Genomic DNA, 25,095 nt, shown 5'->3' with positions numbered 1-25,095 from the left:
CTTGGGAGACTTGCTTCAAAGGGGTTTCGCTGGCGAAACTACCTGGATGGCTTGCTTCAATGAGTTTTCTTTGAAAAAACTCTTTCATGAAGCTAGGTTGAGAGAGGGTTTTCAATGTCATCCCCTATTAAGTAAAAGTTGTAAGAAGGATCATAAGGGAATTTTCATAGAGAAGTCTACTCTACATGTGGGTTTCTTCAAAAGCCATCCCATTATGCTCTCACCATTCCTACAGATTCACCTAAAGATTTTTGTATAAAATAGGCATTGCTATAATACTTTGCATATTTCTAAGTGAAACTATGTTTTCTTCTGATCGATTTTTGCCATATTTATGCATAGTTGGAAGCTTTTTTTTTCCTTCGCTCGGACGCTCGGAAGATTTCACTCAGAAAATGCTCGTCCCCCTCCATACGTTTGCCCCAACTTGCTGAGATAGAACATGAATAAGGTAATTCAGGCAGGTATCGCACGATAATTTTATTTCTTGTTCAGGGTTGATGCGGTGCAATGCGATTGGCCACTCTAGATGCACCGCTCCGGCCACATCACCAGTTCATCATCATAACCCACGTCTCCGGCTGCATATCATAGGCATTTGGAGCTGAAACCCTTTGTCTTCGTCCCCTATGGCTGCACAACCTCAATGATGAGGATAGATTAGACTTAACGCTACTAGCACTTTCAGCCAGCTCTACCGTATCAGGAAGTCAAACCAAAGAGCGAGCATCAATGTTCTCACGTTCAGCAGGATAGCCGTCACGACTGAAGACACTTGTCAACTCTCCTTTTTCTACTTTCTAATTTTTCGTTCATTGCTAAGTGATCTTCTTTTCGTCGTGTCAAGTTGATCATAACATCTATTTCAATGTTAAGAGCGCAGCTGACATTTCTCGTGATAGAGTGAGCTCTCTTAGAATTCTGGGTTGGTACATAGAACGTACGAAATCGGAAAGGGTTCCAAGAAATCGACTGGATGAGTGCTATGATGAAAGAAATTCGGTGGGAATGCAAAATCATCGAAAGCAATGAGAGGGATTAGCAGGCACTCACAAATTTGGGAGGAAAGCGGGGGAGGAAGGTGGCAGACGACGCAAAAGAATGGAGACGACTTCGTCGGCGAGGAGGCTGCCATACACGAAGACGTTGTGCACACCTGATGTGCCCATGAGCTTCTCTCTTTGCCTTCATGCATATGCATAAGGTTGTTCACATACAGACTTTACAGACTTGCCCACCACGGGCACCTCCCACGGATGATGGACTACCTGCCCACGTCTAGCCCACCGCCCAGATGCATTCAATGCACGATGGGCAGGCATGGGCGGCTCTAGTCTGTAAACACCCTTACTATCAAGTTCCCCTACTCATGGCCATCCTCCACTGAGGACAGCCCACCTCAATGGAAACCCGCCCCACCCCCGGACGGTGCCAAACGCCACTCTGGCAGTTTCTAACCACAAGTGGCTCCACCGCCTATTGTGCCGACCGTCGATTGCTTGGGGAGACTGCACTATACACTTGGCAGCATGCGATTTGTGGATTTAGCGAGTGCGTAGCATGACTCGTTGACAGTGGCCCAAGTGTGCTGGACGAGGAGGGTGCGCGTGTGTTTGTGTGACGACCGGTGTGGATGGAGCATTGGATCAAGGGGGGTTTAACGGCTTGAATAAAGGCACCTCGTGTGAGCCATCAAATTGCAGGTTTGATCTAATGGTTGCAAAGAGTCGATTCGCGTGCACCATCCAATTGGAATTCCATCTAAGGGTACTAGTTTGGAACTAATGTTGGTCGAAGTATATTGGAAATCAGTTGGTTAAGCGCCATGACGAATTACGGTTATAGATGGTGGCAGATCAAATAGTCCAGATTTGGATTCCGCCGACCCCTGTCATAAACGACGACTGAAGAGCAGCAGCAACTCTCATGTTCCCACCTGAGCTAGTTGCTCGCATTCAAATCCCTCAGGTTGTCCCTTGCTTCTTGTCACAGGCAGATGTGCCCTCATAGTTGGCCATGTGGCCCATCATGGCTTGCTTTTGATACTATAATATGTCCCCATATGATTCTCAACAAAAAAACCAAAATTATTTTATGCCAATCATAATTGCAGTTAGAGGGGATGGGTTAAAAAGGTAAAGGGAGGCCTTCATTTTACTAAGGGACAAGGGGGATAGAGGTGACAAGGGAGACAGAGGTGATAAGGGGGGCAAGGCAATAATGAAAGAGGTGGCAGCATGGCGAGGGTAGGAGAACGGGGTAGGGGTGACGGAACTTCATGGAGGTGCCTTCTAAAGTGGTGGGATAAAAGCACAAGGAGGATGGAAGGCACCATCAATATCTTTAGACTTCTTGGTCAAACCATTGGCTCTAAATTTGAAATTAATGTCCAAGCCTACTTATAAGATTCTATGCACATACAATTTCGATGGATTAGATGGTGGAACAATGAAGCATCACAGGACATTGTTACACTTGTCTACCAAGAGATGCAACCTGAGGAATATAAAGGATATATGCTATGACTCCTTGCATCACAACCATGTGGATGATAGTACTCCAACAATAAAAGGTGGATACACCCTTAGCTCCTCCATTTCTATCAATCCAATGCCCCCCCCCCAACCAAAATTGATCCTCCTCCCTCCCTTGTCTCTCTCTCCAATCCCTCCACATTGCCCACCGACAATGGTAGTGTCTACGGGAACCAAAGTCCAAGTTGATTGACTGATTTCAACCATAGAGTAGGCTAATTCTCTTAGCAAAGCAGGATCCACAGAGTAGGCGAATGCTGACAGTAGATAAGGATCCACATCGCTTGCTAGAGGCGGGCTTTGTTCTTGTACAAGCAATAGTTTTCCTTGGAAAATCTATTTGTTGATTGGTCCTAAGACTCTCGATTCCAAGGGAGATAACAGATAGGTTAATTATGTCACAAATCTCAGGACTTGGTAGAGCATTGCAAAGGTTGAGAGATACCAATGCCTTGTGATAGAAATCTGCACCCTTGTGAGAGATACCATGCCTTGGGAGCCTTGGGACAAAAGTCTGCACCCTAGCCAAGAAAGCAAGTTTGAATGGGTCTTCCAACGACCGAGAAGTGATTGATGGTGATGCAGATCTCTTGGACAAGGATTGATTTCTATGGGGGTGATATGTTCCCTTTGGTCTATCATGGACATTTTGAACCTCCCATAAAGCATAGAGATGTTGCAACGCTCAATGATGTAGATTTGTGGCATGATGAGTACGAGAAAGAGAGCAAGAACCTAAATGGTTTGACAAGCTCTGATTTCGAGATGTTTGGCATCTAGTACAATTGATGAATTGAATTCGACAGGTACAAACTTCAAGACGTTTGGCATCTAGAGCCAATGGGTTGATTTCGACCACAAAGTAGACTAAATGCTTATAGTAGACAAGGATCCACAAAGTAGGCTAGTAGACAAGGATCCACATCACTTGCCCTTGGAGGCTAGAGGGGGGCTTTGTTCATGCATAGGTAACAGTTCTCCTTAGAAAAGCAATGGCCCTTGTTGATTGATCCTACAGTCTTGATTCCTTAGGAGATAACACATAGATGTAGGTATGTCGTACTAGTTGCCAATGGGATCAAAGTCCTTGAGACTTGTTAAGGCATTAACAGCCTACGGAGTTAGCATAGATCCCAAGGGGAACAAGTGGCCACAACCCTTCAGTCAACGGTTACAACTTGCCACATCAGTGCCAGTTGTTGCCATACCTCTCATTGATATGCGAATACCAGTTATCTCCATGAGCATAAATGGAGGAAGCTTTTCACAGGTACTAGTCGATGGTGGATATGGGGTTAACATCATCACCTTGCGGACATGCAAAGAATTGGGTTGGAATGGAGAGTACATCCTTTGGGTATGCTGCAAGATGTCTACATGGAGGTTGCTAGAATTGACTCTATAGTTTCCTTCATCGTGCTCACCAAGGAGGTGCCTCGACCGGAGTACAGTTTCCTTTTGGGACAACTCTGGTTACTGCTGGCAAGCAAAGGTGAAGCAAAATTGGGTCCTCAATACACTGTTGATGCGATGGGGTAGACACAAGGTCCGCATGCCAATGGGGGTGGTCAATGCACTCGAGGGGGCAGTGCGACCAATCATGACTGAAACAGTGAACATGGTAGATGGCCTAGAGGACGATGAAGAAGACGAGTTTTTAAGCAACAACCCAGAATTGGTGCTGCTGCTTACAATCGATGTCATGGAAATTTTGGCACAATACCACTGGCCAGAACCAGGGATCGGTCTGGTGTCACTGCAACCGTAGCTGCAACATATGGAGGACCTATTATCTACGGACCTAGATATGAAAGATGTCCTGGAAAAGGAGAGGGAATTTGAGGAGCGAATGATGTGGGTAACGCGCATGCAGGAAGATGCTGTGGAGGCGGTGTTCCTAGGCATCGATGGGAGCTCCAAACCTATGAAGATCAGCACACTCCTAGAAGAGGAATTCAGGAAGGAATTGGTGTCACTGCCTGCTGATCAAGTTTACAGACGTGTTCGCGTGGAACTATTTCGATATGCACAGGCTAAACCCAGAGTTTTACCAACATCGGGTTAGCCTAAAGAAGGACGCCATGCCTACCAAAATGCACCATTACTGCATGAATCCGCATGTGGCTAAGCAGGTCAAGACAGAACTAGAGAGGCTACTACAGGTGGGATTGATTGCACCAATCGAGGATCCAAAGTGGATTTCTCCGATTGTGATTGTGCCCAAGAAAAACAAGAAACTATGGATTTGTGTAGATTACTGCAAAGTGAATGCAGCTACAGTGCCAGACCCATTTCTACTCCCATATATAGATTCCATGCTAGATGAAGTGGTAGGGCACAAGGTCTACTTATTTCTAGACGGGTACAGTGGATACAATCAGATTTGTATAGTGCCAGATGACCAGCCAAAGATTGCTTTCATTATGGCTTGAGGGGGTATATGTGTGCACAGTCATGTGGTGCAGATTGCGGAATGCACCATTGATGTTCCAGCGTGCTATGCAGAAGATCTTTGGAGAATATTTAATAGATTTCCTGAGAATCTACCTAGATGACCTCAACGTGTTCAGAACCAAAGCTCCTCAGTTGGATCACTTGCAACTATGCTTTCAATTGCAGAGAAGTGTCCAATGAAGTGTGCATTTGCGGTCCGAAGTGACCACCTGCTAGGGCATGTGATCAACATTGAAGGCATAGCAGTGGACCCTGATAAGGTGGCAACAATCATGCAGGTGCCAGCACCAGCTAACCCAAAAGAATACTTGCAGTTCGTGGGACAGATACAATGGCATGGGTGCCACCTCCAATTCTTGGCTCACATGGCCATACCCATGAATGCTTGGTGCATATGGAGCCCAGAACTTTTGTATGGTCCGCAGAATGCAAGAAGGCATAGCGGTAGTTGAAGGTGCAACTTTCTAGGGCACTCATCATGATTCCTCCAGATTGGGAGAAGACTTTCCATGTGTTCGTAGATGCCTCAAATCGAATGATTAGAAGTGTTCTAATGCTGCAGCTTGAGGAGTGGTGGTTCTAACCAATCTATTTTGCAAGTCACAGACTATCACTGGTAGAGAGGAATTACTCAGTGACAGAACGTGAAGGCCTGGGGATGGTTTTTTCTTTGAAGAAGTTCCGTCATTACCTATTGGGGCGCCATTTTATATTTCATGTCGACCATTTGGGGTTGCTATACTTGGTCAAGCAGTAGAACTTGACTGGAAGGCTGGCAAGATGGATGCTACTACTGCAGGAGTATGATTTTGAAGTGGCACATCGACCAAGATCCCAGCATGCGGTGGCAAACTACTTGTTGTGCCTTGAAACAAGGAAGCCCACAATCGGCATTGAAGATAAGTTCCCGGATGTGGACCTCAATGCAGTTTTGGTGGCTGTTTGCGGAGCCATAAGAGGGGCTGGTAACCCAGGGTATTCCATGGTCATGGTATGATGACATGATGCACTTCATGACATGCGGATAGATGCCAAATTATCTCAATAAGTATCAATGGAAGCGGTCATCACTCAGAAGCCACTGCGGATTTGAAGTACTGGTCGGTCAACTCTACCGCAGACACTTGACGGATGTTTTGCTCTCATGTGTGTTGCCACACAAGCAAGAAACGGTGCTCATAGAGGCGCATTGTGGAGTGGCAAGTGGTCACTTTGCAGGAGCAATTATGGCCAAGAAGGTTCTATAAGCAGGGGTGTGGTGGTCAACACTACAAAAGGATGCCCACCGGTTCACGTTGCGGTGTGATCTTTATCAACAGGGCTGGGACAGCCTTCGGATCGAGACTGCATACCGATGCAACCAGTGCTTCCGTTGGGCCCTTTACAAAATTGAGGATGGACTTCATGGGTCCCTTCAAGCCTAAGGCTGCACAAACCCAGATATGCTAAGTGCTGGAAACCACAGATTAATACACCAAGTCATCGGGTCGACAGCGAAGCACGGCCACACTATTGCAGACAAAGGCAAGGCGGTACCAGATGAGTTTGCAGAGTCATGGGAAGCCTGTTACAATCCCTTCCGAAGTCAGGAGATGGCACACTCAGAGTTGGGATAGCCCAAGTCGCGCCTCAAGGAGGAAATGCACCGATTGTGTTTTTGGCTGAAGTGCACCACACACTCCTTCTCACTTACCATTCCACCTTGACCTCTATGGTGTAATCCTGCTGCTTGTTTTCTGGATGTGCATTAAGCAAAGCGACACACGTGTTTTCCCACACTTCCAGGTGCACCCTCTCTTTGGCCATACGAGTTTGAGTGCCCAGCATCGATCAGAGAGATAGGATCACAATCTGTCGCCCGGACCAATCATTCAGAAGTAGGTTCCGTGTGAGAAATAGGTGGTTCTAGCGCATGTGGACCCAATGCAAAGGAACCAAATGCAGTGTTTGGTGGACATGGAAAAGATGTGCCTTTGGGAGCGACGCTAGCGACAACATGCTTGACGAGCAAGTGTATAGGTTTCTGAAGGTGCAAAACTGAGTGATACCTATGGTGCTTTGTCGAGTCAGTGACAAATGTGTCACTGAGCAAAGAAGAAGCTGAAAGGTCTGGCCTACAAGTGAAGACAGTACAACCGTCATTTTGTTGGTTGCGGTGGGGGTATTGAGACTAGAGAGAGCCGATCTTGATGCAATCATCAAACAAATGTACTTTCTTATTTGGCTCCAAATAAAATGAACATACTTTCTTATTTAGGGATGGGTCAAGCTATGGTCTATGGATTAAGCGGATGTCTACTTGCATAGGTTCTCTATCTTAGCATACTTGAAATTATTGTTATGCGATTTGCACCGCACTAATCTGACTTCTATCAAGCTTAGTTGTCATAGTGGATTTGCATAGTCCACCGTGAGTACCATGTGTTAAGGCATTAATAGTCTATAGGGTTAGTGCATATCCCAAGGGGCGCAAGTGGCCGCAGCCCTTTAGTCTCAGTGATGGCAACCGCATAAGTTGTATATCCATGGGACCTCATGGTGCATATTCATGGATATTGATACACTGTGTCTTCATTCTTTTCCACATACACTCTGTTTTGTGTGTGTGAGTATGCATGTTATCTTCTTTTTGTAGCACCTATGGCCTAGGGCATTATAAGACCCAAGCCCTAGCAAAGGGAAGATGAAAATTGGAGACTCATCCATGGCTAGTGCAACATAGCGGCTAGCTCTATTGGAGCTACCCACTCTAAGCCCTCATATTTGGAAGAGAGCCCATTAGACATTAGCTTGCTTGTATAAGCACTAACTGTACTCAATCTTGACGTGAATCAACAACTCTCTCTCCGAGCAACATGTTGACTCCGAAGAAACATCAATGATGGCGGACCTAGAGGAATGGATGATATGCCTATTGATATATGGAGGGTTTTGGATTAGAATTCCACAGTGTTGTTTCGAACAAGAGGAGTGGGGACTCAATGGGAAGGGAAAGCAAGGCATAATGGCACACTAAGGTGAGGAGTTAGCAACAAGGGTTCTTCGTTGCTACTACTAGCTCCTCATAGATAGGTGTATGTGGGTTGTTGAAGCACAGATCGAGGCATAATGGAACACTAAGGTAAGGAGCTAGTAGCAAGAGTTCATCTTCCTCTCCCTCCTGGTGACAAGTGGAAGCCTCGGCGATAAGGCTTGGCTAGCACCCAGGGGAATCATATCAAGAGCTGGATGTGATTGCAACCCCTATCAGGTGAGGGGGAGCAATTCTAGGGTTCTCGAAAACCCAATTTTGTGTCAAGTTCCTTCAGGAACTTAAAGAGTTGAAAGGAACAAAATACATAAAGAGTTGAAAGCAACAAAATACATAGTGTTTTCATTCCAATTGTGTTCCTTAAAATAGATGCAAGCTTGTGGTGATTAATATGTTTGAAATATAATAAGACGTACCTAATTTTTGGCATCAGAACTATTCCTTTGTGTATCAAGATATGTGCTTCAATGTGAAATACTTCAATTGAAAATTGTGATTATGTTTAGTACATTACTACATATGATCAACTATCGTCTAATGTTCTTGATAGCATGCATGAAAGCATTATATATTGTAGAAACTCAATGATTTTGTGTATTAGAAACTTTGACTTAACTTTTGTGGCAAGAATCTAGTAGCTAAGTTCTCTTATATGTGTGTGTGCACACACACAATGCATGACTGCATTATATATTGTCAAAACTCAATGCTTTTGTGCATGAAAACCTTTGACTTAATTTTTATGGCAAGAATCTAGCATCTAAGCTCTCATATATGTGTGTGTACACACACATATGCATGCACGCGCACACACACAAGTACATACATACACACGGACATACATACATGCATACATACATACATGTGTGTGTGTGTTTATATTTATTTATATTACATACATACATCCATATGTATGTGTTCCTTCTCTCTTAACTATGGCATTCACTTAGGAAGGTGGGAATCTAAAGCCTATGCTGGGACAACATAAAATGCCTCCCTTCCCATAGCATGGTTCTATGGCTCTACCTACCTCCCTTTGTCTCCCCCTCCCCCCCAATCTTACTATACTAACAAACCATTTGCTTCGTCAACTTTGTGTTGAAGGGTATTTACAAACTATGTCTATCCATGGTGCATTGATGCATCTATCCATGGTGCATTGATGCATCTAGGTCGTGTTTGGACATGGGCGCCTTGCCCGTCTATGATCCTTGGGCATGCCCATGATGGGCTGAGTCTATAAACACCCGAAGACCTTGCATCGCCTCCTGCTCATGGCATGGCCATGCTCTAATACCTCCCTCCCTTCAAGCTAGCAATGGCTCCACCAATAGCAGAATAAAGAGCAAGAAATTTAGAGAATGCATGGTAGTTAATAGACAACCATCTTCAACATTTAGATAATCATGCCTATCCATGGTGCATTGATGCATCTAGGTCGTGTTTGGACATGGGCGCCTTGCCCGTCTATGATCCTTGGGCATGCCCATGATGGGCTGAGTCTATAAACACCCGAAGACCTTGCATCGCCTCCTGCTCATGGCATGGCCATGCTCTAATACCTCCCTCCCTTCAAGCTAGCAATGGCTCCACCAATAGCAGAATAAAGAGCAAGAAATTTAGAGAATGCATGGTAGTTAATAGACAACCATCTTCAACATTTAGATAATCATGCCTTAGTTTTGTGGTTTGTGCAATATGTGTTGTGGATTGTTCTCTTTTGCATATTTATGCAAGTTGTTGATTGTTCTCTTTTGCATATGTATGCAAGCTATTATGTTGGCTTGGTGTGCTTGATGGACTAAGGAAATCATTGGTTAACTCTTTCTGTATTCCATTCATTCATAAGATAGTATATCCTTTGAGAAGAAATTGAAAGTTTCCATCAATTGCAAGCAGAAGTTTGGATCTTCCAAACTTGAGGACGCAAACCAAGTTAGGCCAAAAGGTTCCAATAGATGAAAACAATGGCTAGGGTTGGGCAAAAAGCTTCCAATAGATGAAAATAATGGCTCCCAAGTTGAAAACAATACGTTAGAAGGTTGGGATATCCTTCATCTTCAAGTACATTGAAAATGTTGTAAGCAATTGCTCGAAATGGGGCTCACTACATAAGCCCAACTCCTTGCACAATTCCACCAGCTTCTGATATATGAAAATTGTGGCTCCAAAGCTAAAAACAATATGTTACAACGCTACGGTCTCCTTCATCATGGAGTACCTTGCAAGCCTTGTAGGCAAGTGCTTGGATGGGGCATTGCATAAGCAAGGCTCCTTACACATCTCCACCCTTTCCTAGGTATGGCATGTGTTCCATAGGTAGGGCTCCTTTGCAAAGCTCCACCATCTCACAATGTAGACCTCAATCCAGCCTCAAATTCTACTTGCTATAGCAGCTAAGCATTCTTTTCTACTTCTCTATTGAATTGGTTCTTATGTGAATTTTGGCCTCTACCCTCCTTTGTTCATTCTCCTTCCTTTTCTCCTCTACCCTTCTTTGTTCCTTCACCTACACCTTCCGTTTTCCTCTATGCTCCCTTGTTGCTTCTCCTCTTGAAATACTTGTTGCTTTAGCTCCCATTTTTCCTCAGCAAGCTTGTCTACTTCTCTCTTGTGTTCATCTTTATCTTTTATTGCTTGTACCTCTATTCTCCTTTGTCCCTTCTCCTCCTACCCATGGGCAAGATCTTAGTGAAAAGTTATGGGGTTTGGCTATCTATGGGAATTGTGAATAATCGTGTGATGGCTTATTGCTAGAATAGAGGCGATTTAATTTGGCATTAATGACAACTGCCTCTCCTCATTTGTTGGAAATTGCTATGTCCCGAGTCTTTGTAGACAAAGAGGACTCTTAGAAGCATATTAGGAAGACTCTTAGAAAGAGTGGTTGTGTCATTTTGTGAGAGTTTTACTACAGATGTAATGCTGCTATGAGATGATTGGATTTCTTAGGGAACCTTGATTTTTTGACCAAGAGAGCCTACAAGAATGTGTGACAATTACTATCAACAAAATTGATGTAGAATTTCAATGTCTTTGTCTACTTGCTTCACTGTGTGAGTCAAAACGGTTGTGCTCTGCATGTCCTTTGCCTTTTATTAGTTTTGTGTTTCCTTGGAATTAGCTTTGTACATGGATTCATAGGATGAACTTTTGGTGATAAAGCATGTATCAATGGTTGATTTCAGCTACATTATTTTCTTGCAAGACATATTGTGTCAACTCAACTATTCTATGGTGATGTGTTTAAAGGCTTATCAAAATCATTACCTTTTGTGCTTCATTCTTATATTGGAGGACAATGTTGGATTGGGACTTCTGTGGTCTAACTTTTTGTAGGGTATGGAGTCTATCTCTTTTCTTGCTGTTTGTCATCCAATATGACTGTCAGCTTCTAATATTGCACTTACATTTTTGTGTTCTTTGCGTAGCAACATTGCTTGCTGGAGCAACTGATATCAACACTACACTAGGTTGCTTTTTGGATTGTATTTGGCTTTGCTATTGCAATAATTACATTGGTTCATGCTAAGCTACTGAGCTGCCAAGAATCAAACTTCTAAGGAATTGGTATAGTACCATAGTGCTCAATCCCTTGGCTTTGGAGATTGGCGCATCACCCTCATACCATGCTTATGATTTGTAAATGGTACGAATGATGTGCCAATCCCAAACATATGCGAAGGGTGCAACTCATAACATCTAAAGTTGTTAGGCCAAAAAATTATCCTCCATTAACTACAATCGGACAACTCAAGTCCTCTTCTGGTCCTACATACTCAACAATCCTTGACTTTCAAAGGTACAAGGCTACCAAGTTTCTTTTAGCAACAAGAAGCATAGTAATTTTTCCTTCACCCTAAGGCCTAGCCTAAGAGTCATCCTCACTTCCTAAACTCAAATGGCAAGGGGCTACATGGGACTACCCCTGAGGTGCACGTGCTTGGAATCTCTCTAGAAATAATTACTATTGATAGCCTTAGACCTTTTCAAGGCCCATGGATTGTTGAACATGTAGGATTGAAAGAGAAGTCAAATTATTACTACAACCAATGACCTTGAAGATTTGAGAAAAAAATTTTCATCTAGAGCATTCAATAACTACTATGAACTACACCCTTTGCATATGTTTGGTTTTGGAGTATCCTTCATACCATTTACAAATCATTATTATAGCATTAGATGATAAACCAAACTCAAAAGTATGGGCAACAAGCCATAGAATACTATACCACCTGCCTAGAAGCAATATTTGATAGATTTGTGTAGAATTTGTGGTACACCCAAATGTTGCATGCCAATATGAGGGTTGCATGCTTTATTTGATGCATGCCAATGCAAGATGATGTGATACATGATGGTGCAACATGAGATGATGCATGATGATGCTACATGATAGGATGCAACATGACATGATGCATGATGATTCTACATGATAGGATGCAACATGTAATGATGCATGACAATTCTACATGACATATGCCAATTTCAGGAAAGTAGACTTAAGAGGCTTAAAAAGAGACTCAAATTTTAATATTATTATATCATTGTAACATATGTATATACAAAGAATTTGTATGCATAAAGAGTTTGTCTTTTATTTTTTACTCTGCAAGCCTTAGAGCAAGGTTCATCTTTTGAATGACCACAGCCAATTGCCCCTCACAATGAACACTTGGAGTTGTCACATTGCATCTTCATGTGGAAGCCTCTTCGATAGGCGAATCTGTCATCATGTGATCAATGTGCAACTCAATAGACTGCAAAGTGATTGGTTAGGCATGAAAACACCCAAGTTAAAATATTTACAAGCATCAAAGAAATAATTCACCATTTCGGTGATAATCCAAACCAAGGACATACACATCAAATTATGGAATTTATTTCCCTTGTAGCTCAAAAGTCCATAGCTTTGATGCAAGAAAATTTTTTTGAGCTTGGTCTTGCTCTCATTAGAGAATTTGCTATTCCTAGTCCTCGTCATGTTTGTCCTACCATTGCTTCCTTTTTTGAAGGCTCTTCTATGGTCCTCTGACATGTCTTGTCCCATTCCTGATTAATTATTCCAACTCTCGACATGCACCATTTAAAATAAAATCAAGCACGATGTTGCTAGGGTGCAAGTCTATATGCAACCATTAGTCCTATGAGAAGAGCATGAATTAGATGGTGCACATTGGCACTAAAGAAGTTGATTCTGTACACCATATCACCTCCTTTTATTGCATCCTCTAGCTTGCCTATTGGCTATGCCCTCATTTCTACTCCTCCCTTCAAGTGCAGATCACCGTAACACTTAAAGAACCCTTGATTGGATGGTAGATTGAGGAGAAATGCAAAAGGATCCCACCATGAAGTATGGTGTGATGTTCCATAGGGTCTCCTATCAAGTAGAGAAATAACTCAAATGAGGACAAGGTGTGGTATATATGTGCTGCTCATCTACTTGTCCCAACAGTGCCCTTATACTGCTTGTTAGCATACTTTATGTGTTGTAATAGACCAAGGCACCCTATTAGAGGGACCCAATTGATAGTCCCATATGCTCTAGATCCAATCTATCCACCACTGAGCCAAATCTTTTTCACTTTGATAAATGTCGCAAAAGTAACATTCCTTATGTGGCTAGCTAACTCTTTTGGCTTTTGTGCATCACCTCATTGCTTCTTCCCTTTCACAATTGTAGGGCCTTCTTACTCATCTTGCTTAGCTCTCTCCTCTTCCATCTTAAATATTAGTCCTAACTTCTTCTCCCAACTCTCAATTGAGAGGGTCTTTTCATAAGATCATAGAACTTTAGTTTTATGAAAAGCTCTACTTGGATCCCATCATTCATTCTACAATGCATAGATGTCATCGACAAATGTCGGTCTTACAAAATATGATACTACAAACCTTGTGTAGACATTGTCGAGGGATTCACAATCCAAAGCAATGCATTAGTCTCCTATTGCGCAGCGCTGGTAAGCCCATGGGTTTAGGCACTATTTCTAGCAATCTCTTTGTGTCCTTTATGACCTCAGAATAAACTTGCTCTTCGAATTATGAAAACTATCTGTGCTCTCTATTGTGGCCTACATTTCTCTCTCAAACATGCTATTCACTTGCTCTAGCAACATCTTGACCAAATTAACTAGTTTGCATTATGCCTTCATTAGCACAGCATGCTTATGCTTAGAGCCAGCAAACCTTACATCTCAAAAAAATATTGTGTTCTACAAAATGTAATTCATGATATAAAATTTAACAAAAACCACCTCCCCCTTTGAGAGAGTCTAGGCATCTAACCTTAGAAGTAGTCCCATCTAACCTTGTGGGCAGAGGGACAAGAAACCACTCCCTCGGCTAGCAGGCCCTGGGAAGGGCTTAGGAGAGGAGAGGAAAATTCGCTCTCGTGTCTAAAGCAGTAATGGCCTAGTGGGCTCCTTATATAGGTGACATGCTGAAAAGATCTTGTAGGTGGTAAAGGCTCTATTGCCGATGGCAAAGTATATATTGCAAGTGGGAGAGTTACCGTTACCAGTAATAAACATAACATAATCGTTGGTACTATCTAAACTTTTTATGGTAATGCTCTATCTATTGGTAGTAAAAGCCAACAAACATAAATCACACAAAAAGTGCACGTGATCTCAAGAGAATATATAATCCTTTCACCATCCTAGCTTAAAGGTGGATGACTTGAGCTCCTTTGCCACCTTGAATGTGAGTTGCCAATGTCTCTTTCCGAATGCATCCCACCAACACTTGCCTTTTATGCTAGCTTTTTTTTTTTAGAGACAAGAACTTTGTATCATTGCTTGACAAACCAACCATACAAAATTGTCATAATTGTTTTCCAAACCTTTGACTCTTTGCTTCTTGCCCGATTGTTATTAAATGATATGTAATGCCTTCAAGCCTAATGAGATAATCTAGACCTATTTCTATTTGGAAAAAACTAGCATTGTTGACTTGGTTATTTAACATAACAATTCTCGACATGTTCTTTGTATTGAATCTATTGTCTAATGCTTTCTAGGCATTAGTATCCAACTTTTTGTATCTATGTTTAGAATCATCACATATTAGACATTAAAGTTCATCAATTTGAGTGCAAGCTTTCTTTTTCATCCCATGCAACCTGCTTTTGCATAATTTCATTAATTTCATCCTATGCTAATGCAAGTGTGCTGGTCATATTTCTTGTCTCTCACACTTTTCTAATAATATTCCACATTTTCCCACTTGGAATATGTTCAAAATTTAAACTTCCAATTTCCATAATAAAGTTTATCCAGTTTAGTATTTTGATCCAAAAACATGATAACCTCATAATATTTTTCCATAATTATGTAATTGGTGAGAAACAAGGGCAAATCACTTTTTCAAATAGTCTTTGGATTCATAAATTGTTAAATTCAATGATCGAAAGTTGCAAGGGAAGAAAAACAAAAAAAAAGGTTGCAAATGAGTCTTTTGTATTTCAGTAAATCAAGGTCATGAGGGAAAAATACCATTAAAAAAGGTCACAATGATGAGGTTGCCAAAAAATAGTATCTAAGGTTAATGCTTGAATAGACATAGGTAATTTTGGAAAAGTGGGTATAGAATCACGCCAATAATATGTCCGTTCAATGTCTAAAACTCATTGCACTTAATCAGGTGCAAAGGGAGCCAGCTAAGGTAAATTTAAATGTAATATTGGGCTGATTGGCACACCATTTCCAATTTAGATACCTTTAACTATAATAATTAGAAGAGGTTATAATGACCATGTTTGAAAGCCACTGTAGATTGGCCTAGCAGAAATATTTTCAAGACTATGTTAAGGGGATTTTGGAGTTGTTCATTTAGGTGATGATGAAGTGTTGAAGGTTGTTGGAAGGGCAAGGTGTTGATGAAATTGTAGAATGGAAACCAATGGTTGTTGAAGAAGGTAAGTCATGTTCTTGATTTAAAAAGAAACTTAATTTCAATAGGACAATTGGATGAAGGCTGCACAACTATATTTGCAAAAAATTTGTGGAAGGTCATAAAAGGGTCAATGGTAATAGTAGCAGAAGGACCCAAGGTAGGTACATTGTATTTATGTTGTATTTATGTACTAGTAATGCTTACTTCTCTATGGCTTTAGCTTCGACAAGAGCAGATATGTGGCATCATAGGCTTGGACACATGAGTGAAAAGGGGATGCAGATTCTTCACTCAAGAAAGTTGTTACTAGGTTTGAAGCAGGTTGATGTTGAGAGTGCTCTCAACGGAAGCAAGAACGGAAGAGGGAGAGAGAGAAACAGAGAGCCACACAAGTTTGGTGGGTGCAGAACCACCCTAATCTTCTTTTTCATTCATTTATATATGTGTTTGAGTATTGTACATAACCGGGGTAAAGGCACAGTGACCTTTAACCCCCACAACCTCCCACTTAACGGACAATGTGCCTTTAAGGGGAACAACCAGTGAGCATACTATCCAATGCCCATCAATACATGACAATACTCAAACCGCTGACTAGGTAGACTCTTCGTCAGCATATCTGCAGGGTTATCATCTGTATGAACCTTAACAAGCTCTATGCGCTTGTTCTCAAGTACCTCCCTGATGAAATGGTACCTGACCTCAATGTGTTTGGTCTTTGCATGAAAGACTGGATTTTGTGCTAGCTGAATAGCACTCATGGAATCACTATGCAATGTCGGTACACCTGTATGAATCCCCAAATCTCCCACTAGCCGATCAAGCCATATAGCCTCCTTGCAACCCTCTGTGGCTGCAACATACTCAGCCTCTATGGTAGACAAAGCAACGCACTTCTGTGCATGAGACATCCACGACACTGCACCACCTGCAAAGGTGAACACATAACCAGAAGTGGATCTCCTACTATCCACATGCCCTACATAGTCTGAATCTATGTACCCAAGTACACACATGTCTCCTCTACCAAAGCAGATGCACATCTCCTTGGTACCCTTCATGTACCTCATGATGCACTTAACTGCCTCCCAATGCCTCTTTCCTGGATTAGCCATATACCAGCTAACAACTCCCACTGCAAATGCAATGTCTGGTCTAGTAGCTATCATAGCATACATAAGACTCCCAACTGCTGATGCATAAGGAACCTTGGTCATCATGGCCCATTCCTCATATGATTTGGGACTATCTGTATGACTCAGTTTCACATATGGAGGCAATGGAGTACTCACTACCTTCCCCCCCTCCATATTGAAACGCTACAATACTTTTGTAACATACTCTTTTTGTGAAAGCCAAAGGAGTTTCTTACTCCGATCACGTGTGATGCACATACCAAGAATATGACCTACAAGTCCCAAATCCTTCATATCAAAGGCCTCATGCAACTTGGCCTTTAATGCATCTAGCTCATAAGTATTTTTGCTAGCCAATAGCATATTATCCACATACAGTGTCAGGATTATCGGGCTATTATCCTTAGCCCTTTTAGTGTAGAGGCAGTGATCAATTTCACTCCTTCTAAAACCCTAGGACTGAATGAAAGCATCAAACTTCTGATACCATTCTCTAGGTGCTTGCTTAAGACCATAGAGACTCTTCTTCAACTTGCAAACTAAATGTTCTTAGATATGATTCTACCTGACTGATTCTCAACCAAGGCTAGCCATTTCTGAAATACCTGGAACACATCACTCTTCCAATCTATAGCATAAGCCCACACTTTCCTAGTTGCATCATCAATGAATGTTGCATAGTATTCAGCCCTGCCTAATGACCGTGTAGGCATGGGACCACATACGTCTGAATGTACCAAATCAAGCTTTTCAAACTCTTTCTTTCCCCTTCTTTTATGGGCTGATTTAGTCTGCTTCCCATAGAGACAGTGCTCACAAAATTCAAAATCAGAGAAACTCAAATGCGATACATAACCCAAACGGCATAAGAGTTTCATTCCATTCTGGCTCATGTGCCCCAACCTGCAATCCCACAAAGAAGTGCTTGGCTACTCGGTTATTGCAACAACATGATCAAATACCCCTGATACATGTAAGGGATACGAAGTCCCACACTTGGCACCCCTGGCCAAAAGCATAGAGCCCTTCTGAATTTTCCAACTCTGAAAGCCAAAAGTGGTGTGAAAACCAGCATCATCTAGCTGACCCATTGAAATAAGACTCTTGGTCAACTTAGGCACATGTCTCACATATTTCAAAATAAATGCAGACCCATTTGCAAAAGAAAACTTTATGTCACCTACTCGCACTATGTCACATGCATAGTCATTTCCAAGATGCACACAACCTGTCTTTCCACTGTCATAAGTGGAGAACCATTCCCTATGGGGAGTAACATGGAATGAAGCACCAGAATCCAAAATCCAATCCTAGGAATATGCATCATCTGAAGTGGTAAGCAACTCTGTAGATAAACTAGACATGAAGAGAACGTCATTGTCACTATCATGTGTGAGTGCATTGATCTCCTCAATCTTCACTTTTCCTTTGTCCTCCCTTGGACACTCTTCCTTTTGATTTGCACCCCAATTTGCATTCTTTTTCTTATCCTTTTGCTCTCTTTTCAGCTTGTAGCAATCCTTTTTCATATGGCCCTTCTTGCCACAATGGTAACACTCAATGTTCCATGCCTTAGATTTGCTATGAGGCTTCTCTCTTTCTTGGGACTTCCCCCTGAACTGTGATCTACCCTTTTGCACATGTAAGGTTGCATCCTGCTTGTTGCTGTCCATAGACTTCTGTCTAATCTCCTCGGCCAACAAGCTACCCATAACATCATCAAATTTCAGTACTCCACCAGGTGCAAAGTTACTGACAGCTGTACGGAAGGTATCCCATGAGGATGGCAATGAACATAAGAGAAATATTGCCTTAGTCTCCGCATCAAAATTCATCTTTTGAGCCTGAAGCTAGCTGAAAATAATATTGAATTCATTCAAGTGAGAAGCAATGGAGACCCCTTCCTTCATCTGTAGCTCAAACAACCTCTTCATGAGGTGAACTTTATTAGAGGCAGTTTCCTTCTCATAAGTGGCACACAGTATCTTCCACAAATCTTCCGTAGTCTGCTCATTTACTATTGTGAAATAAACTGACTCTGCAAGATGAAGTCTAATAGTAGACTTTGCTAATGCATCCAACTCATTCCAATCATCCTCAGACATATTTGCAGGCTTAGCTTCAATCCCTACCAAGGGTTTAATCTACTTCTATTGAATAAGCACATCCCTTATCTGTTCTTTCCACAAAGAAAAGTTTGTCCCATCAAACTTTTTAATGTTGAAAAACTCCTTTTCAGACATGGAAGAGGATGCCATGATGAAATGAAGCAAAAATCCCAAATGCTAGTGCCTACAAGAGAGAATCACACCAAATACTAGGTCACCCAAATGTGTATGCACAATAGAGTGAAATATCACCAAAACTCATGTCTCAAAGCATCTGACTCATGTGCATATACTATGCATCCATATGAGCAAAAAAGAAAATGCCAACTGCAATGGCAATCCAAAATGCCAATAAGTGCCAAATGACTCAAGCATAAACACCATCCACTAGCATATGCATTGATAATATCTCATCCAAGAGAGCATAGCACTATTACTGCATCACCTGCAATGTGTCAAAGCTGTCCCTTAGCATAAAATAGCATCCATGTGCAAAGCATCCATAAAAATAGCATCCCACAAGGCAATTTGGGCCTATCAGTGCATCCAATAAGGACCGCAATGCATCCAAATGGCCTATAAATCATCCACTGCAACCCAATGCACACCATGAATGAGCGCACACTGCTCAAACTACAACTAGAGTGATCTGCATAAGGTATGCTCAAGAAATCATAGTCCCACGATAATGACCGCTACTAAAAATAGAACTTGAGATGCCTCAAAACATGGGCGCTATTGCATAATCGGACTCAGCAAGAAAATCTGCAAATATCTCTCTTCTACCAGAACTCCAAAATCCCAACCGATGAGTGAGAAATGGGAGTCAACACTTATCCACTGCAATGTGTTATAAATCTAAGGTTTCAAAACCTTAGAATGAAAAATGCATAACAGTGAGACAAAATCGAATACACAGAGATCTATAACTCTGAAAATCCTCTACCGAATCACATAAGAACTGACAGGTAGGGGTTTTTGGGCGTCCGAAATGCAATGGGATAGACGGTTTTGGAAACCGTTGTCTCAATCACTGGGTCCAACACACGGACTGAAAAACGTTTTTGGAAACAGAGCTATTTGTAAACTCCACCGGAGTGCAAATGATGAGTAACATAGAAGTTTTAGGACCTCCTGAGTCCACCGGAACTGACAGATCTCCAAATGGTTGCTCCAAACTTGAGTTCCAACACCCGCGCAGAAAAACGCAGAAACTGACACAGTGAGTCAAAAATCCAATGAAATGATCCCAGATTCAAGAATGAAGGTGTTTCTAAGCTCTTGAAGTGAAGTGGACACCAAAAGCAAGCAATAGTTGCCTCTACAAGTCAATACAGAGTGTCTGTCATCGAACGGAACAGGGAAAAGCTCAAAAAACGACTTTTTCTTTGAAAACAGTTAACAGGCTCTCAAAACCACTTCGCAAAACCAAAGTGACTTTTCCAAAGGTTCCTCTAAGGTCTCTACACACTCGGATGCAAGTAAAGTCATCCACAAAGCTTTCCACAGAGCTTCTCCTTCCTCCCACAGAGCTGCTGAGCTTCAAGCATTCACGCACACTTAACTAGATCACCCGGGCTCTGATACCAGTTGAGAGTGCTCTCAACCGAAGCAAGAACAGAAGAGGGAGAGAGAGAAACAGAGAGCCACACAAGTTTTGGTGGATGCAGAACCACCCTAATCTTCTTTTTCATTCATTTATATATGTGTTTGAGTATTGTACATAACCGGGGCAAAGGCACAGTGACCTTTAACCCCCACAGATGTGAGAACTATGTTTATTAAAAACAAAAGAGAGTCATATTCCTTAGAGTTGGGAAAGAAAAGAAGAGAGAAAAGCTAGAGCTTGTGCACACAGATGTATGGGCTCCTACTAATGTATCATCTCTTGGTGGTTCTCACTATTATGTTACTTTTATTGGTGATGCAAAAAGAAAAACTTGGGTTTATTGCATTCAAAGAAAATATGATGTCTTTGAAACTTTTAAGAAATGGAAAGCTTTGAATGAGGCAGGAAAGAAGTGGAAGGCCCTTAGATCTGATAATGGAAGAAAGAAGTGGAAGGCCATTAGATCATTTGTAGAAAAGGAAGAAAGAAAATGTAGACACAGAATACACAACTCTTGACGAAATCACAGGAGAAGCAGGTTACTATGTTGCATTTACAATGGCTAGTTAAGAGATGATTTGGTTGCATGGGTATGTTTTTAGTGTGTGGAACATCTATAAGCTAGGTTTCAAAGTTCCAAAAGGTTGCTGCACTTTCTACATGAATCAAAGGATGACGATGCAGATGTAGAGAAACTACTTAGGCAAATGGATACATGGGTTGTTGTTACAGGTGATGCAGTCACACTGCATGGGTAAGTGTAGGATTATTTTCATGTTCCATGCACTCAGACTTGTGGCATTTTCTTATTGTAGTGAGAAGATAACGTGTGAGGTTAAGTGGGAAGAAGAGTAGAGCGAAGGTGTTTTTTCTTATTGTGCAGTGAGAAGACATAACGTGTGAGGCTAAGTGGGAACAAGAGTAGTGAAGTGAAGGTGTTTGAGCTGAATGTCACAGTTGGGATAGGAGGTGGTGATATAGACATAGGTTTGCTTGGGAATAATGAGAGATTTTTAGAGGAAGCTTGCATGTTAGGACTCTGTGTGGTGGAGAGGGGGGGGCACTATTGTACTTGCATTTTCAAATGGTGATATGTATTTATGCTCAAAGCATCACAATCATGAATAGGTTGATTTATAAATTTCCAGGTTGGCATGTGAAGAAACCTGAAGTTGGATTGATCATATGTTAAGCTCTCAAGCAACAAAACATGCATACTTATCACAGGGTGTTGGGTTACGTATAAAGGACTATCAACAACCTCACTTCAAGAGTGTATGTAAGAACATTAGTTCCAATGATTTACAAGCTGGGATAGAGTTGTATGGGCAGCCTCACTTCAAGAGTGTATGTAAGAACATCAGTTTTAACGATTTGCAAGCTGGGATATAGTTGTATGTGAGGTATGGGGCAGACGAGATAAAAAACCGTGTGTTTAAGTAGTGGAAATATTTTCAATCTTTCGTCTATGTTTTGGAAGTTCAAATTAGGTTGCAGGATTTGGTATGCCTTTCAGCAAATGCTTGTTGAGGATGTTGCTATCAGGGCAGTACTATCCATTAGAGGCCCGGGTGATTCCTTGTGAAGGGAAAGGGATGGACACTAAGAGAGCTCAATGCCTTTGCAAAGCAATTATTCCGTGTGCCTTGAATGCCAACAATCTCAGTTGCATTTTTTTTTGCTGTGACTCTTCAACTACATACCCACGAGTAGACCAACATGTGAAGGGTGTTCTTGAGGTGCCAAGATATTTTAATATCTATGTTCTTAAGGTTACCCCTTCCATTACATCTATTATGGTTAGCCCTTGCATTAATAGGCTAAGGTTAGCCCTTCCATTACATCTATTATGGGATAGCTATTTGTTACAACAATCCTAGTACTTCACAACACTAGCTATGAGATACATGATTCATCTATAACATCTACTCTTCCTATCTTGAACCTTGCTTTATTTGAACACATTTTGTGACTTTGGAAGACTCACTCTAGTCTCAAGAACTATTACCATTCTCTAGGAACGTTCTTCGTTATGTACGATACCCTAATATATTGAAAGGATGATGCTATATCTTAGGAAACTCCTTGTCCAACAAGCCCTTCTTGGGTGATTTCCCCAAAAGATGTAGCTAGTATTCGAGGAATATGCTATCTCTCATTAATGTGTTACAATGATCTTTCTGTTAATAGTAGATCTTTACCTCTATATGCTTCCTCAATGATTCCTGTGAGTCCATGAATTTTTGGGTCCCTCTATAAGACACTACGTGATGACCTAGACTTACACTGGACGAGAGCAAGAGAGCACAAGACTATGTATTCCATACATTTGAGCTTTTCACCTTGATGTTCTACATTCTAACCTATCCCAAAGGAGCATTTGAGATTTTCACAAATGTCTCTTTGTCTTGATGATTACTTAGATCTATGCTCTAATGGATTATTAAACTAATTGTCTGCTGCCTAGCTCATTTACAGAACAATGAGGAAGCATGGGTGTGATTCTTGAAGAGGGATAATGGCCCCAATTGGAGACTATGTTTTGGCCATTTTGCCAAACATGTCTTACATTATAGCAAAATGGCTTGTGGTTGATACTGATAACAACCTCTTCCTTGAGAGCTTTTAAAAAGAAAGACTTCTAATCTTGCATCTGAGCTTGCATTCTCTTTTGGATGGTTATGAGCTTCTACCCTCTAAGATATCTAACTAATTTTTTGCAAAAAAGAGGAATCTATGGGAGTTTATTAAGACAATGGAAGAAGTATTTTACTACTTTGGATGACTTGTTATATAAATTGTAAAGATTCTTAACCTCATATTAACTACATGATTCAACCCTTAGACAATGGGTTTGTGTTTAAGTTTGGTGACCTTGTAAGTTAAATGCTCTTTTCATTGACCATGAAGCTCCCACGATTTTAATAAGTCATATTCCATTTTGAAAGAAAACTCTCTCCTTTATCAAATGACACTATTGTTACAACTCTCCTTTGTCAAATGACATTGTTGTTCCAATCTTTAGAGCGTTTATTTCTTCTCTTGAAATGTTGTAGAAATTTGACTCCATGTTGATGTGACTAAGTACTTCATTGTGATAACCATGTAGTTTATAAGGATTCCCTCATTTCTAGGAGAAAAGAAAAGAAAGGCAAATTTTTCTTTAACTTTAGGAGATAAGAAGAAACGTTATTGCCATTGGAATTTGTAGTATCATTTTCTACACTTAGGATGTTCATGGGCAAACCCCTTTACTTAATTGAGGGGCCCACATATATTTTGTGGATATTAAAAATAATGTTGGTCTAACATATGGCTTGGTTGAGTGCAAAAGAAAAAGTATTTCTGGAAAAGTTAGATCGAATGTATGATACAATGAAATAATCCATTTTCTAGGACTTTTTTTCTTGATAAGTCTTAAATGAAAGAAGGTCTTTTTAGTAATTTGAGTCTTTCTTTGATAGCAATGTATTCATAAGAAAGGGAGACATCAAGAGAATCTCTTTTAAAGATTTGTTAGTTCTTGTTACTTTTGAGAGTTCTCTATAACTTTCCCTCTTGGAGTGCCAATCTTCCTCAGGATTGAAATTTGCCAAAGTTTGATTATTGCTAATCTAGATTGAGTGACATGTATAACAACTATGTGCCAACATTGAAGCATGACTTCCACATCATGGATCAAATGTTCTAACTTTTGTCTTGTTGTGATGGTGCTTGGTGAGTTGGTGTACTTCTCTGTCTGATTTGCATTGTGAATTCTTTGGCAAGGTTTACTGTAAGGAAAAGTGGGTGATGGCAACTATGATAAGTACTTTTTTAATGGAACTTTTGTAGCAGTTTTTGCTATGTACTAGCGTTTTAAGGTTATCCTATATGCAATTCATCAGAGGCTCCTCTTTCTTTATTTATTGTTTTACAACTTATGGATGTGATTAGAATTATTTCATTGGGAAAAGCCTTTGACTTTCATATTTGGATTTTATGAGTACTGGATGAAAACATGAATGACTCTCATGTGCAAAAACTATTATAGGGCAAGAGCATTTCTTTTCATGTTCAATCACTTAAGCATTACATTTGATTGGAATTTGGATTTATATTGAAGTTAGGATTATAGTTAGCTCACAGACATAGACATAGACACACACACACACAAAAAAAAAAATTTGATTAGTAAATGTATCTCACACACACAGACACTTATTTCTTCACACACACACACACACACACACACACACGAATACTTTCCTAACAATGAATTATTCTTTTATTTACCCTCATGAAATCTTCCCTTTACACTTTCTTTTTAACCACCCCACATACCAAG

The 25,095-nt window shown here is 41.1% G+C and overlaps 1 protein-coding gene across 2 annotated transcripts in view; it reads right to left on the bottom strand.

The window, feature by feature from the left end:
* The window catches only part of LOC147891154 (AIG2-like protein D), a 43,133-nt gene extending 41,920 nt beyond the window's left edge, over window positions 1-1,213 (bottom strand). For both annotated transcript variants that reach the window (XM_087389909.1, XM_087389910.1), the window contains exon 1: window positions 1,054-1,213. In XM_087389909.1, coding sequence (XP_087246035.1) covers window positions 1,054-1,169 — 116 coding nt within the window. In that variant the 5' untranslated portion in view covers window positions 1,170-1,213. The remainder of the gene's footprint in view (window positions 1-1,053) is intronic.
* Window positions 1,214-25,095: the final 23,882 nt, after the last annotated feature.

Source organism: Dipteris shenzhenensis, chromosome 18 (genome assembly GCF_047967505.1).
Source record: "Dipteris shenzhenensis isolate YYH24624 ecotype China chromosome 18, Dip_SZ_1.0, whole genome shotgun sequence".
NCBI lineage: Eukaryota > Viridiplantae > Streptophyta > Polypodiopsida > Gleicheniales > Dipteridaceae > Dipteris > Dipteris shenzhenensis.
Note: the sequence above shows the minus strand (reverse complement) of the source record. Positions and strands in the feature narration are given on the sequence as shown.